Below are 17628 nucleotides of genomic sequence, written 5' to 3' on the forward strand. Positions count from 1 at the left end.
TGTTTTAGCTAAATGTAACTAAGAGGTAAAACGTTATAATAATAACTACAAGTGGAAGCATTGCATTTTGCAATTGATTTCAAACCGATAAATTCCTACTTATATATAATAACACTTCACTTGGTTTTAGGTAGAGGGTGTCGAATTACTTATTGATCTGAAAAGTGCATCCCGCATCCATCTTGGCCTACTGATTTCAAATCTGAACTCATTTCTAAGTAAAACGGTCAGTAATTGTACTGAAATTGAGTCCAAAATTCATGATTTTGAACATTGAATACAAACTTGAACTCATTTCGAAACCAAACAGCCGAAAACTGTACTGAAATTGAGTTCAGAGGTCATGATTTCATTTCGCGCAATTACACCGTTTGTTCCTCAGCTCCTTGTTTACGAATAACTGGAACTCTATGGAGCAGCCGCGATATTTTTGCAAATATAGGTACCTACGAGTAGGTCACGCCGCATCAAACATCCTACATGTAAATGAAATTCGCATCTCACGTTTTGTAGCCCTTTCGAATCTGTATTTAACCTAAACTGTGTCTGCATTCTGCGTAAGTTCGAATGATATTGAACATCAATTTATAGGTATAAGTATGTACCTTTAGCTATTTATACATACGCGAGTGTGCTGCGTGACATCCGTCAATGAAATCAATAAGATTGATTGGCGAATAGCTAAATGTATAACATGAACTAGGTGCCTAACTACAGTGGGGTTCACATTGATGTATCCCCATCTTGAACAGTTACCTGAGCGATATTCCAATTATTACCGTACATGCATGATATAATGCATGAATTTTGAGAATGCGCTTCCCATATTTGCTCTTTGTGTCAACTGTCATGTCAAAAGTATGGTTCACTTCAGATTAGGGACTAAAATAATAGGTACTTTTGACATGAGAGTTGATATGGGAAGTGTGCTCTCAAAATGTACCTATGCACTTTTTTACGTGTTAAAAAATTTAGGAGCGATTAACATTAAACTTTTTATCGACACTGACAGCGTAGATTTATAATTAAATGCTTTTGTGTATTCCATTTTATTTTACACTTTTGACTTTAATCAGGGAGGCATGGCAGCCGTACTCTCTGTACATAGATACATGTACTTGGAAATAACCGTGATATATGCGGCGTGTAGATACATAGGCTATTCGTATGATTGATTCGCACATAAGCATACGCTACGCACGAATGTAAATAAAAATACGTCCCTACTGCGGGGCTGACGTTGATATATTCCCGGTTTAATGTGCCAAGTGGACTTCTTATGTAGGTACCTACCCATAATTATATATGTATAATTTTACATAATATTTACAATACTACTCGCGCGCCACCTTATTGTACGTTGATTGCACTATGCAACTATCCCGTAAGCCTCAACAGCAAAAAAAAATTTCAACGAAGTGCGAATCTCGATAGCTCAACGGTTATAGGAGCGGACTGAAAACCGAAAGTTCGCCGGTTCAAACCCCACCCGTTGCACTATTGTCGTACCTACTCCTAGCACAAGCTTTACGCTTAATTGGAGGGGAAACGGGAATATTAGTCAGCATAATAAACTTGGCTAATATTCTTATTTAAAAAAAAAGAACACATATCTAGGTGACGTACAGATATACATACCTACGGACAGTTATTAATTGTTATATTGATAAAATTGATAATATTTCTACGTTTTCCGAATCGAAACTGTAGGTAGGTACTTATTAAGAATATAAATCAATAAATAATAGTTAATCGTACATAAATATCAAAATTAGCATTACTAATCAATGAGCTTGTGCGGAGTCATACCATTTACTTAATTAAATATTTTGCAGCTGATGTTGTTTAAAATTCTTTTAAATTATCTAAAAAATATATTACTTTATGTTAATACCTACCGAAATAGTATCTCCTTTATTAGTTATTCATTGACCACTCACATAGAGTCTTATCAAATTAATTTGAACTCTAACTTGTTTAGATATAAATCACATAATGTTAAAATTGAAAGTCATTTACCGCAAGCCGGCCACGCATTTATCTTGACTATAATATCGATAGAAATGAAACCTTAAAGCAACGTTGGTAACGCTGTAAATGGTTTGTTAAGAAAATACGCCCATAACAATTCATTTATTTTTAACACGAACTATTGCCAGTCTTGTTGTAAGGTATTAGAGTTTAAAACAAATTGATGGGATTTAGTGGTCTTTATCTCGTTATTATTGGCTGATAGCCCATGACCTACGACATGGCAGATGCCGAAGCGCATCGCAAGTTAATCTCATGTCATCAACATTGAGGACGTGGTGACGTGACTGCGATCACAACTAATATTTTTACCCGTTTGGAATCGGTTGTCGGTACTTTGATACGAATAGCAATCTTGCACAAGGACACTAAACATTGACTTATTTAATTTTTTTTTAATGTTGTTACTCTTTGGCACCCGCATTATGCTCTTGCCAAACAACGATGGATTGCAGAAGTTTGTACATGTTGTAAAAGTTGTCTTCCTCATGTCACATGTCACTCCTCCCGCATGAGCCTACTCAGTTATGCGCTATGCCTGTAGTTATTAGTGTATTTACTAACTAAATGGACAGAATACAGACGACATCAAACGAGTCTTCGGGAATCGCTGGATTCAGGCGGCACAAAACCGTTGTGTGTGGTCCAGCATTGGGACGTCTATCGGTTGAAGACGATGAGGTCAATGATAGTATTGGAATAGTTATTTGTTATGAGAGACTCTGGGGGTGACCTGTGGAGAGGCTGCAAAGTTGTTATTTTGTCGCGAGAGTTTGTATTGAATTCCGATCTAACGGGATTCTAAGGTTGAACCATGAGCGAAGCGAGTAAAAATAAAAATAAAGTGTTCCAACGGTTCACTTAATACCTACTTATAATAGTAAAGACTGTAATGACGAATCGCGTTTCTGAACGTTTCATTATGTGGTATTTTTAGTAGAAAGAAAAAATATATGTAAGTACGCCAACCATAGACCACAAGTTCGTCACGTTCGAATTTCAACTCGTACTTTGCACGCTAGCGAGCAAAATTACAACTTGCCACGCAGATTTCAAAAGACAAAGAAATCCTTTCCGAGTAAGTGAGATGAAAAATATGTTAAAAATCAAAGCTAACCGCGGCTCCAGTCTGTCTCTTATAACAGGATACACATCCCAATGATAATGTAAATCCGGTCCAAATTGTAACAATGCTCTTTGACGTATATATTTTAGTAGGCATTTCCGCAGTTACTTTACTGTTTACCAACGTCCTACTTAGCGCCTACTCAAATATATTTAAAAATTAATGTTTGTCTGTCTTTAAGTTCGTCACCATTTTAGATTAGGTACCTAAACAAAAAAAAAAAAAATTAATGAGCATGAATTTCGATAAAAAACCAAAATATATTTTCCCTCCCGAAACTGAAACCCAAAGAATGGACCGGCGAGTTGACCGACTCAAGCTCTTTAAGTCGTCAGTGTGGATCTAGGTGAATCTTAACTCGTTAAAAAAAGTAGTCTATTATACCCGTCTCCGGTATGCAAGCCTCTGTACCAAACAGATGATGTTCGCAACTTTGTCCACGTAGATTTAGATTTTTAAGAATCCCCGTGGGATCTATGATTTCCCGGCAAAAAAAGTTGCCTTAAATACTAAGTATGTCTTTTCTTGGGATACAAGCTATCTTTGTACCTTTCGGCGAAAATGCTTTAACAGATGGACCGCGTAAAGCTACCAGACAGACATACTTTGGCATTTATAATATGGAAGTACCTTATGGGTTATTTATCTGCCCCATATAATATGATGCGCTTAAAACATTTGCACCGTCGTCGTCGCGTCGCGTTGCGCCGCGCTGCCGCCGCGCCGCACCGCGCCGCCTGTCGGCCGAGTGTAGCGACCCCGTATTAAAAGTGTATTGACAAAAATAATATTCCGCCAACGTTTTCCGTATAGGCGAGGTGGATTTTGTACAGAGTAGTATTATTGCAGAGGTTTTTACTAATTTTATTGCCTTATCTGTAACAAATAGAATGTATGTACTATGTACCTACTAGTTAACTATCACAAAAGCACTGCCTCCAGATAGCAGCCGCAATGTATCTTCGAGTGTGCTGTAACTGAAAGATTGTTCAGAAACAAGGCAGCGTGGTTTCCTAGCGAGCAGGGTTTGACACCATAACGTCTACTCGATAGATAACTCGGGCCAAATCACTGGACGGAGTGAGAGCTTAAAAATGCGTGAAAAAAAAACGTGCATTTTCTTTACCAATATTACCTAACCGCTTATTAATTATCATACTGATAACATGTAAATCTTTAATGTCTATCGATTTTACGAAAAAAAATTGTATTGCGTATGAAATGAAAATTCTGGATCTATTACGTTTACTTTTAAATTATTATTTTCACTTTCCTACTAAATTCCTAGTCAGACCAATGTGACGGTAACGCTTTCATACCCATAGACCCTTAACTCCGTAAAGATGACCTACTTACTGTATTTAACATAAATAAATAAACAAATAAATAAATCTTTATTATCTTAGCAGAACATTATTTACAGACTTTGGTGTGAGGCCCTGCCTCCTGATGAAGTGAAAACTGTGTTTCAGGAGGCAGTGTCTTCCCATAATATAGTGTACAGCACAATATAATATAACCACTTATAATAATTAAATTAAATAAAAGAGTACTTCTAAGACACGTACTCTTGCCTATACGGTATAAATGCATGATCATTATTTTCTCATATTATCATTCACTTGCATTAAAACAAAGAGCAAAAGTTATTAAATCAGAATTTATAGCTTTTTTAGTTAATCAATAAAGAGGTTGACCTCGATCTTGTAAACGGATGTCTAAGCTCTATAAAAATACACGAATAGTTGTGTTACACGCCAAGTTGAGAGAAGCACGCTAGTTTTAGTGCATTTCAATTTATTTTTAAGACTAGCTTATATTTTTTGATTTCTAAGACTTTGACCGTGTGGCACACCGTAATACACTAAAATCCTATTTTACCTCCTTAAGGTTTAGATCAAAAATCCTTTCTTAGCGGTTGTCTAGGTCATAATAGCTATGTTTGCTTTTCAGCCCGATGTGTCCAGTAGTTTGAGCTGTTCCTTGATTGATTAGATTAGTCAGTCACAATTTCGTTTTATATACCTACTTACATTTAGATTTGTAAGATGCAATGTCGTAAATTTCATTCAGTCCATTTGGAGGAAAATCAATTAATTCATCTATTTAAGGTTCATTAGTGTTCTCTGTTATCGAATTGCTCTGTGCCGATGGGATAACCATTCGTGCTTCGACAGAAGGGTGGGGCCACACTGTACACAGAGTTTACTTCGTCGCCTAAAGCTAGAGATGCCATACAAAGTTTTGGAAAGTTGGGACTTGTTGTTTTTTGCAAACTTTGAATGTAACTACGGCTACCTTTCCCAACCCGCGGCTAGCAAAACTTAGCAGTCATAGGCTCTCATGTCCGGTTATTCCCACGAGTTATTCTTATTCCATTAAATGCAAATATGATATCCAATCGGCAAAGGATACTCTAACGCGTAAGTTAATTTCGCCTGCTCGCCTTTTTTTTTGTGAAGAAATCCTCATGGATAACACCGCGCCCGAGGAGGCACGGAGGTTATGTCGGACTCCTACCGACTTAAACCCCACGATGTTCCACGCATCGCCTGGTGGCTGGGCTACGGGCCCAAACAAGTTCGCGAAACCCAGCCAGCGGCGCCTGCTAAAGACCCTCAGGGAACCAATATAGTCCCTACAGACCGTCTTAGGCGCTCCACGAACACAAAGGTTGCGCCTCCCGACTCGAGGACTGGTAGTCTGCCCCAACTTTAATGTTATGTCACTGAAACTGGTATAATAGTTTCTTGTTTACGAAACCCTAAAAACAAACGTGTCCAAAGAAATTTTAATAACTGGTGATCCTCCCATAGTCCATGTTTGATCTCTGCCATTCGTATTTACGTTTCCGCGACATTCGAATATTGATGCCCATTATATTTCGACTCGAAAATAAAATACTTTCGCTTCATCTGTTTTCGTTTGTTTCGTTTCGATAATAAAATCATAAAAACCTATTGATTGCATGTAGATAGAGAGAGGTACTTCGTTTATTTATTCAGGTTTACTCGTTGATTGGGAAGTGTTAAATGGCAAAATGTTCACTGACAATATTGCAGAAGCTCGGGCATGTCACTTGGTTAAGAAGCGGCTCTTCAGCTTAGCCATCTACAATTTTTTATTTTTATAATTTTCTTTTTTTACGGTTCCGTACCCAAAGGATAAAAACGGAGCCCTATTAATGTCACTTTGCTGTCTGGTTGTCTGTCCGTCCGTCCGTCTGTCTGAAACGTGTCACAGGTCTGTAGCTCGTAGGCTAAATGAGTTACAAACCTGAAATTTTGGTATTTGGTGTAGAACGTTGACCTAAAACCCAATATTGAATTTAGAACTCAATTAAATTATTTTTGAGGGCGACATGAAAAAGGAGCCAAAAAAAAATTACCCTAGCATGTGGGGTATCATTGTTTAGAGCTCATTCAGTATAGTGCGAATATATTTCAATTTTTTTTGTAGTCGATTATGGTAGAAAAGTTACCGACCACCCGTCCTTTATTTATTAGTCACCTCATTCCGATTTGTGTCACTTTTGTCGAGCTGGAGATGTAACTTGATAAATTATCTCAGCCAGAGTGTTGGCTGCAATTATGAATGAATTCGTAGGTATTCAGAGTGCGGTGGCGGACGAGAGCGAAACCGGCTAGAACCGGATTGCATCAATCATTACGCAACTAGAAATGGGAACTTAGTTGCTAACTCGGACATTTATAGATGAAGAGGTTTGTATGTACAGTATACATAATATTACGTGCACCGCGGCGGCGGCGGCGGCGAGGCGTATTATTTGTGTGCGATTTGTTTCAAGGCGAAGGTGTCTTACTAACATAAATGGCTCTTCTTCGACCTTACTCAACAAAAATATATTTATCGATGAGTCTACGTATACAGCCTATACTTTATAGGTAACAGGTTCGGTTTTGCGGTTGGACTTTTCTCGTTCTGATATTTAACGTTCATATCTTCGTAGCTACGTCACAAAAAATAATTTAGACTTGTTCGTCACAAAAGATAGGTATAAGCCGTCTATAAGCTCTACACTGCAAGCTAGATTACCAAAGCCTACATTAACATCGGCATATATTGTTTTAGCCATAACAAGCAATATCCCCACCTGTTCCTACAGCAATAAAGTCCTTTGTTCCTCACATTCAACATGACACCTCTAAAGCCTGCAATTGGCGGTACAAGTATATATCTATCTATTCCAATCTCTGTCCGTCTGTCGTTTGCCAACGCTGTAAGGTTACCACGTCAACTGAATTTTGGGGTTTCTCAATAATTCCAACCTCAACCCCTTTTCTTTGAGGAGCGATCCTCAAGATGGAAAAATGTTTTCGTTTTTCCTTTGGTTTGCCAGCTTTTCATTATTTAGGTAACCATTGAATCTTAGAACTTGCATTCTGGAAATGGGAAACAGTCTTGATATTGATCTCGGAAAATACGCTTATCTTAGTTCCACTCACGTTCCACTGGAACTAAGAACTTACGCGCATACAAAGTGACGGAAAACAACTAAGTAACTAACTACTACCTATTAATTTTTTTACAAGTTTACCTAACAGTTTTTCTGTTCGTCTTGTTAAAAAGATCGAGAGAGATATAGAGTTCGGTTTAGGTATGCAGGATAAAAAAGACGATAAGAAATTCAGAAAAACTGATAAAATGCTAACAAGCGTTCTCTCGCAGACGACCTTATCTGTAACGAAAGGTCGTATCAGATGTAAATATTACATACTTAAATCACAGAATCCTTTTATACTGTGCCTAAGGGCTCTTTCTGGCAGACACGGGACGTTGCTCGGCGCGTCTAATGTCGCGTCATGTGGTGCGCTCGACGTTTGCGGACGGGACCCGTGGCGTTGTCTTCGGCGTCGCGCGCATAATCCATACTATCCATACTTCTATACTAATATTATAAATGCGAAAGTGTGTCTGTCTGTCCGTCTGTTTGCTAGCTTTTCACGGCCCAACAGTGTAACTGATTTTGACGAAAGGTACAGAGTTAGCTTACACCCCTTATTTACATGGCTCGCTAAAAAAAAAACGCTACATGAACGCTCTCATATTATTTGCGCACACGTTTGATTTGACCGCGCGACACGACGCAAGACGCGACGCGCAACACTCCGCGTCTTCCTCAGCGAGGCCTAAATATTTTGTTTTTAGAGTAGTGTAAAATAGTAAAAAAACAACACTTTTTGTGCGACTAAGTCCTCAGTTTCAGTACCTAAAGTCTACTAATGTTATCGACTTGAAATATAGAATAGTTTTAATAATGTTTGCTCAATATTAATTTTATTGCCAATTAGAGAATTAAAAAAAATATTAATTAGGTAGATATTATAAATTGGAAATGGGGCCGAAAAGCGGATGTTTGTGTTTGAAACTGGATTAATTTTACCATACCTATAATTATTTACTTTATATTTAGCTAAATTGTTTTTATCTTTGCTCCTGAAAGCCTGCATTATAATGGTATTCCTATTGTATCTATGTAATTATTATTTACGTACGCATGTTGAACAAAGGGTGTAGGTTTATCGGCGGACAGCACTCGGGGTCTTTAATCTACCCTCGTGAATTTCGTTCTGCAATGTCCTAATACGGAATTTATAGATAGAATATATTATGTATATCCAAACGTCTGATGACGGATTTATAATTGTACCTACTGATCATCGTTATGTGGAATAGGTAGCGTAGGTCTGTTAATTTTTGGATGACATCCTTATTTGATCGGTGACTAGTAAAAAGTCTACACATGTGCGTTGTACCGATAACACTAACCTACGTAATAAGACGGAGTTTGTACCAGCTATTTTTATCTTGCATGTTATTGTTGGAGAACAGCTTATTATCTAGTATCTAGTCAATCAACAGCGACACCATTATATTATAGGTACGTATTGCTAGAAGTCAATTATTAGTGTTATTTGCTTGTACTTGTGGCGTAGTGGTTAAGACCTGGGCCTCCTATTGGGATGGTCCCGAGTTCGGTCCTAGGCCTCTAGCTTTTTGGAATTATTTGCGTTTTAAGCAATCAAATACCTATCACTTGTTTTAACAGTGAAGGAAAATTTCGCGACGAAACCTGCATGCATGAGTTCTCCATAATGTTCTCAAAATATGTGAAGTCTGCTAATCCAGTCCACATTTGGCCTGCTCAGTATAATACTATGGCCTAAATCCTATTCATTCCGATAGGAGACCCGTGGTTCGCAGTGGTTCGGCGATGGGTTGAGATGGAGATGGTGTGATAATTTTCGATACCTATTCTATAATCTACAACGTAGTCTTTAGTGTCATTGATATTGTGTATTCCATCGATATTAGTTAGTGCATACTATCTAAGATTGATATGATTGAATACGTTCCTAATGACTTATCATCATGTCGGGTAAGATTGTAATCACGCGTTATAAAAACCGTAACACTTATCAGTTTCGATCAAAGATAACTATCGCGAGTATCTTATTTGTTCCGAGACAAGATTAAATTTATTATTAGAACACATAATTACTAAGTAAGTAGTGCATAGTTAGGTATAGTGCTCAAAGTACATATATACTGTAGATAGATATATGTTTATCAGTCAATCAATAATGGAGAGCTTATCGGTCTCGCATCGATCATCCGAGTGTCGTTGCCCTCGGTTGGCGCTCAGGGATCAGTATTAATGCCATCGATTTTATATCGTTATGCTTAATCTGGATTATATAGGAAGCATTTTAAGCGAGTAATATCTACCGATAAAAGAATAAGATGTGTTGGGTAGGTACTAGGGTGCTTATCTAGTTTTTTGGTTTGACTGGTACGGTGATAAATGCTTATTGCGAGTCGAAACCGTAATAATGTAATGTTTCATATGTGGCATTATACGTAACCTAGTGCAACATTGAGCGAAAATTCCGTCGTCGATGCACTACATATATTTTTATTACATATACCTACTTAATTTCTTAATCGGGCACAATATGCAGACAGCCGATCTTCCGCATAGTATGCCTGATAACAGTTTAATTATGTGTAGTAAAATGTAGTACCTAGCGTTCCGCCGCGGAAAATCAGTGGCGAAAATTCCGCGCAATATAGCGCCGGCTTAAGTTATCAAAATCTGTACTGCATATTTGAAATACAAAACAGCAAGAATGAGTCGCAGGATTTAAACGTCATTTTGTTGTACCTAACCTACCTATTTTGCATTCCATTCCGGAAACAAAAGTCATAATATTAGCTAACTAGATGATGCTCGTGACTTCGTCCGCGTGGATTTAGGTTTTATAAAAATCCCGTGGGAACGCTTTGATTTTCCGGGATAAAAAGTTGTCTATGTCAGTTTTCGGGATGCAAGCTATTTCTGTACTTTTCATATAAATCGGTTAAGTTGTTGGGCCGTAGCAGACAGACAGACACACTTTCGCATTTATGGATGTAATTTGAAAATCCTGAAATCATGATTCAAAACCAGTGGACGTGAAACGATTATACCCGATCCCGATCCGGTGTTACAATCTGGAAGTCCGATCAGGCTTCATTTAGAAACAACCGCACCTACCTATAGCACGATTGTATAATACAATTTCTGTGGTAGGTATTCATTATCAAGCGCTATGCTGATAAGAAATTATCAAGGGTGTAGTATTGTGAATAGACCTAGTCATATCTTATTCTCTGTTCTGTGGCCCTTTTCTTTTTTTTACGAATCTTCTTACGATGCCCGACATTCCGAGAAAGATATCGGGTTACATAGGATTTTTAACCACTAATACCCTCTCGGTGGTCAATGTCACTCTTCGGTGCGTCTCTTGCGCGACACCCATTCTGCGCTCAGTGAACAAAGTTATTTGGTTGCTACGTTTGTAAACGGATTAAAATATAATTTTATATTTTGACATAAAACAAATTCTAACAAAAGCTCTGTGAATGATTTTTGGCTTTACTAGATGTTTTCATCAACAGAAACAGACAGTGATCCTATACTTACTTTAATTTTTCCTTTTGAGGTACGGAACCCTAAAAAGTATACATTAGGCTGTTATTAAATTGTGCACTATAATACTATATTATCTCCTGGACAGTCTCTATTGCTGTCGGCCGGCGAGACTGAAATTCGGGTGGGAGGAACTTATTAATTAATTTTTTGACCTAATAATCATTGAAGATTCCCTTTGTTCCAGTTTCGCGGCAATGGAAAAGGCGAAGGCGTACATAAAAAGCTCGCTTATTGCGGGCGGAGGCGGCGGCGGCGCGGGCGCGGGCGCCGTGGCCGCGGGCAAGTCCCCCGCCTCGCCCGCTCGCCGCGACCCGCCCGCGGAAGAACGCGTGTGCTTCGTCTGTGGTGTGGCTGGCTTCAGCGACCAGTACTCCATCAGGGTGAAGCCTGATCCGCAGGTTGGTATCAAGTATAGAACCATCACATTTTTCATTATGTAGGTACAATAGTTATCACACCTTTGACAAAAATCCCTGCAACGTTATAGCTACCTTTTTATAAGACAAAGATTTTGAAGTCCCATATCAACTGAACCAGTACAGTCTGGTTCATAACAATGAATCGTTTCAAACAATTGACACATGTACCCCCGGCAATTCTTCTTCGTTGACATGACGCGGCCCCAAGAAATGAATTTGTTTTGGTTCACAGTGTTTGCGTTTTATTGATGTAAGTATACACCAATAGATAAATTGAATACTATAGATAAGATTATGTACATGATAAAGATTACAGTTGCAGGGCTGCGAAAGACCCTTAAAGAAGGGGTCTACGCATGAGGCGTATTTAATTTCTCACGTATGACAAACAAATGCTGTAAAAATTAGTAGGTACCTATCGTGAAAAATATTTTGTTCGCGGTAAGTAACAGCACGCTCTGCAACAAATACATTTTTTAGTGCTGAAAATGGGTGCTAAGTACTGCCCATCCAACGAAACTCTCTCTCAACGAAACTTAATATGTACGAGAGTGATATCTCCCTCGTTTCTTGGTGAATTTACAATTTATTTAGGAATAGTGTCGCTTGTGGCTTGGTATATGATGTACAATCAGCTTTAATTAAATAATACCACTACAACATCCAGTTGTACATAAATAAGTAAGTACAGCGACGATAGTTAAGTAGGTATCTAATTTAAGATCAGATGTTTATTTTCTTTTTGATATAGGAATTTTGCGGAACAAATGTAGGTATCACAGATCACCCCCAGGTATACAACAATTTTCTCAGGCAAAAAATATAATATCGCAAGTCGTACGCACTACGCATACCTTAGGCAGACGGCACACTAGGCGAAAATAAAAACCTTATGTATCTCTCAAAATAATATATCATTAATGAGGTTGTATAAAATATGCATCAAAAAATAAATCTCTCATATCACTTCACTATGATACTGATACTGATAATAATTGAAAACGCTTGCTGAATTATTCATAACCGTGTTATTTATTTAGTCTTTACATTTTCGTCTTTTCACCTTAAATTGACTTTAACTATAATGTTATTTACTAATAGGCAGCTGATGCCCGCGACTTCGTCCCCGTGGAGTTTTTAAAAAAGTCCACGGGAACGAAGTTTTATAAAGGTTTTAAAAATCTTGTGGGACTCTGATTTTCTGGGATAAAATGTGGCCTATGTCACTCTCCAGGCAAAAAAATCACGTTGATCCGTTGCTCCGTTGCGGCGGGATTGAACGACAAACCAATAAACAACCACTTATTATTTAGCTAGTAGCTGATGTTCGCGATTTCGTCTGCGTGGATTTAGGTTTTTAAAACTCCCTTGGCTTGCATTCTCTGGCTGAATAAATGGTTCGTACTGTGTATGTTTATGATATTTGTATTCTCTGTGTGTGACGTGCGTGTCTGTGTCTTAAAGAAAGACATGAGAACGTATTTTTTTCCCTTAAGTAACATTGTCACATACTTCACATGTTGTCTCAACTTATAACTAGGCTATATAGTTGTGACCTAGATTGTTGCTTACTTTGTATGTTTGTTTCGTATTTACTACGTACGTTAAGTGTAGAAACTCAAAAATCGTACAATCTTCCGCTTCATCCCTTTATCTCCGGTAAGGTTCCAAAATTAATACATTATAATAATGTTGCATCAGGTAGGTATTTAGTTAAAATTCCGACGAATAACCGTATGTAATAGGGCTTGATTGACCAAACAATTCTAAATCAGGTATTAGCTAATGAGTATTTAAAAAAGCTCCAGCTGACAATGTCTATAATGCTAAAGTGCCCATTATTGCCCTGTTATTCTTTATTTATTTGCATTCATGTCTTACATCATAAAAAAATATTATAACATTACAAGATGAAGCCCCGTCAGGGCGCTGCAAAGTAAGTTACGTCCAGTCCCACTATGCGCAGTGTCCTAAAACGCCCCGTTAATTCATTGTTTCACTATATAATCATGGCCCAAACAGTTCCAACTTGCAAAATAATAAGAATAAGAATAAGTTTCTTTCTACACAGTCAGATATTGAAAAATGTATATTGTCCACAGAACTCCGAACCGTACTTCCCTTTTCTGGGAGCTTCCCATGCCGCCCCCGCTGGATACCGAACTGAGGGTGACGAAGAAGGGACGGTGCGCTGCTGCTATGTGTGCTACACCCTCCTCCGCCAGCAGTGGGAGCAGTATGACAGGGAGAATAAGCCTCATAGTCAACGGTTCTATTGGATGAAAAGGCTCGATGGAAAACCCTTTATTGGTAAGTGATATTAGGTCTTTATAATGTAACTAACTAGCTGATGCCCGCGACTTCGTTGGATATAGGTAGGTTTTTGAAAATCTCGTGGGAACTCATTGATTTTTCGGGATAAAATTAGCCTATGTGTTAAGTGTGATTTATAAGTAATACAGATAGATAGACTATCTGTATTGTTATTTTGTTTTCCGAAACCGCGTACGAATATGGACATCGAACTACATGGATCGCCACGAACATGGACACAAAGTTACATGCAAACAAAGTTGTTGTTTTCTTGCAATGCAATAGGCGTTCGTACGCGATTTTATTTTTTGATAGTTTAATAATACTGATTTTTAGTTGGGAGCGTCTCTGATAGCGTTATGTACGCAATAGTTATACTGGTTTGATAGTAGGTATAAACTATAGAGAATACTTTATGCGCGAACCAAAGAACCATTACGTACTATGCTATGATGTATTTATGCATTGCGGATGCCGATAAAGTATCGAAATGGTTTATTGCCGGTTATACCATAAATTCTCTTTCCTTTACATTGATCAGGACGTAGACATATAACATGGATCGGGCATATCCTATATTCAGCTATAAAAATGCAGCCAAGCGGGTATCTATCTTCTATATTATGTTGTTTAAACATGAATCGCCTACGCAACCGTTTATGTGGAAATTTTTGTTCGTTCAAAGCTTACGTTTTTGTACAATGCCGTAATGAAAGAAAGACATAGATTCTTCTGTCCTCTCCTGCCTTGAGTTTCTGGGGAGTATGTCTGTTATTCCTATGCCTTTTTTAAAAGTTTATCCCATAATATGTATTAATAAAATAATAAGTAAATATCAATAAAATCCGTCCAGTGCGAGTTGGACTCGCATGGGAGGGGTTCCGTACCATCGTACAAGAAATAAACTTTTCTTTTTTCTTCTTGGTGGCGGCATTTATAAAATTTTTAGTACTGTTACATAGCTGCAATAGAAATACACATTCTGTAAAAAAAATAGGTCTCTACCTAATATGGTTCACGAGATACAGCCCGCTCTGACAGACAAACGGAAGTATAAACGGCAGACTTACCGACGGACAGCGGAGTTTGTAACAGTCCTCGGGAACGGAACCCTAAAATGGTGAACTCTTGTTAAAGAAAAGAAAAATGTAATTCCTGACTGTTGATAAATGAATATTTTGTATGAATTTTTGATAAAGTTTTACACTCATTTTAAGGGCCTGCGCAGATTAGGGACCATGTTATCCTCTGCACAGTCCTAAAGGAAAAAAAATCGCGGTCTACGAAATTAAGCAATCAATAAATTCGTGTGTTCCACCTCTACTTTGTTATTTAAAGTCGTCCACAAATTAAATCTTCGTTGCCATATTCTGACAGTTGAAGCCCATGTTGGAGGATCGATAAATATGGATTCGATCAACCCTTTTAAATATTTAACAGCGCATTTGTATCTGGTATTCATAATGTTGTTGTATAGCGGTTTCATAGTTTTTATTATGAATCGAGCGTAGGACTTGTTCACTCTGGTAAGAGACGGTGAAAATTAGGTATAACATCAAAGCTTGTACAACATGGATGTGCTGTGGAAATGCTAGTAGCAATTTTGTCCCACTTTGGCTTATTTGGGGCTATATTATGCTCAAATTGATTCCTATAATACATATAATGTTATATAAGTATATTATAAGAGATTATTTCCAAATGATACCGAATGCTTTTTAGGAAGGGTAAAAATTGAGCTCTAGTAATATCACTCTACTGTCTGTCTGTCCGTCCGTCTATCTGTCTGTCCGTCTGTCAGTGTCTGACGAGGCTCTTAGTGCGGCTCGTAGCGTAAAAATGAGTTACAGACCTAGAATTTTAGTATAAGGTGTACTTCTATACATGAAAAAGGAGCCGAAAAAAAAATCTTACCCTAGCATGTGGGGTATCATTGTCTAGAGCTCATTGAGTAGAGTACGAATGTATTTTTGACTCTTTTTTATTAAAAAAAAAAGTAATGGGGGGACCGTCAAAGTAGATTTTTTAAAACCGGACGCGTTTTTTCCACGCGGACGAAGTCACAGGTTTCAGCTAGTATAATATGTTTAGTAATAAACTAAGCCGATTCCGGGCACCCTGGAATATCATATTAATATGAGGAAATCCACGAAATATTTAACAAGTTTTTTTTATCCATAAAAGCATACATAGTTAACTTTATTGACTTGGTTTCGATTTGTGCGGGCTTATTCCATTCTGAATCGTTTTTGGATGACTTTTACAATGTCGCCCGTAAAGTCATATCGATTAATCAGAAATTTTAGCGTTATAGTTTTTAAACTGCATTTTAATTGTTTTCAAATTGCTGGGTGTGTAGGTACAAATTAAATTATACCTACGTAGGTAAAATATACCTACGGTTCTTGGTTCTTTAAATAATCTAGGCCTTCTCGTACCAAAACGCTAAGTCGCAGTTTAGTCTTTGGTAGAGAACCGTAGCCGAGCCGGCATCCTAAGGCGACTTCCTGCTTATACGTAGAAATTTCGAAAAGCTCAGATAAGCCTTTGAAAATAAGCTTTAGAAAATATATTTTCCTATACTGAGTCAACTGGGAATAAAATCCGTGACCTCTGCTTTCGAAACGAAGATTCGCGCGGCTGCGCTTGAAAGAATATTAGAAGTACCTAGGTAAAATATAAGAATTCTCTGTACAAAAGGATGTCTCTTCTACAATGTGTGTCCTATTCAATGAACACGTACAGGCCCCCGGGGATGCTCTTTTATCTGCGACTATTGAAACATGTGAGCGCGCTTTTTTTTATACGCACGCTTTTAGAGGTCTGTAGCGAATTCTTTCGACTAAGAAAATTTAAAACTACGGGTATAAGCAGATTCTAATTTATTGCCATATCTACTTTAGAGTTTTATACTCATAGAGGTAGAATAAGTAGGTACCTACCTCTATGTTTAGAGTATATTATACCACACTATACCTGGAAGGATAAGTTTCTTGATATTTTACGCGGTACACAAGGATATATGTTGCTGTGAAAATTACTAGGTACCTACCACTTTAGGGATTGGAGTTATGATAGTTCCCAAAACTAAATAAAACTGTAAGTACTTATAATAGTTCTATGTACAACTTGGGCCACCAGAGATCTGTTGGAATTCGCTAAGCTGTCTATGTACGCAGGTACTCCTTATGTACCGATAGGTCGTGGTACTATCTATGCTTACAAAAGTAAAGCTGATAAAACCTATAAAAATGAAAAAAATTAAACTGATAAAGATGACCATTAAATCCTTGACAAACGACCTAAAAGTTGGGGCTTTAAGCGACGAAACATCCAGGCTGAAGTTCGGAGCCCGAGATTTCTCTTGCATTATTCCATAGTAGTAATTTAATTATTACCGGTGCATCTGAAAAAAAGTCAGTGAAGGCTACTCAAATAATACAAGTATTGTACTGTGGCATTTGTACTTTACTTCTCCGGAACCCGTTGCAATTCCTATATTCACTTGATCTGTTTTCTTAACAGTATTTTATTCGTATCCGACGTTTGAAATGTCGTTTCCTTCTAAAGTTATCGCCTTCCACCTGTTGGCGCACCACGCCGGATTTGTAGGTTTACTTGTGGCCGAGATCCATCGGATTTGGCGGAGGTGTATTAATTACAATAAAACAGGAAATATAACTTTTTACATTATTAATTTATGAAGTTCTTCCAGCAATCAATTGGTTACAAAAAGACAAAAA

General features: G+C 37.8%; 1 protein-coding gene across 5 annotated transcripts in view; it reads left to right on the top strand.

The window, feature by feature from the left end:
* The window catches only part of LOC123865342, a 120755-nt gene that overhangs the window by 24800 nt on the left and 78327 nt on the right, over nt 1–17628 (top strand). For all 5 annotated transcript variants that reach the window (XM_045906315.1, XM_045906320.1, XM_045906318.1 and 2 more), the window contains exons 2-3: nt 11338–11551; nt 13675–13882. In XM_045906315.1, the coding sequence (XP_045762271.1) occupies nt 11348–11551; nt 13675–13882 (412 nt within the window). In that variant the 5' untranslated portion in view covers nt 11338–11347. The remainder of the gene's footprint in view (nt 1–11337; nt 11552–13674; nt 13883–17628) is intronic.

This window comes from Maniola jurtina, chromosome 5 (assembly GCF_905333055.1).
Source record: "Maniola jurtina chromosome 5, ilManJurt1.1, whole genome shotgun sequence".
NCBI lineage: Eukaryota > Metazoa > Arthropoda > Insecta > Lepidoptera > Nymphalidae > Maniola > Maniola jurtina.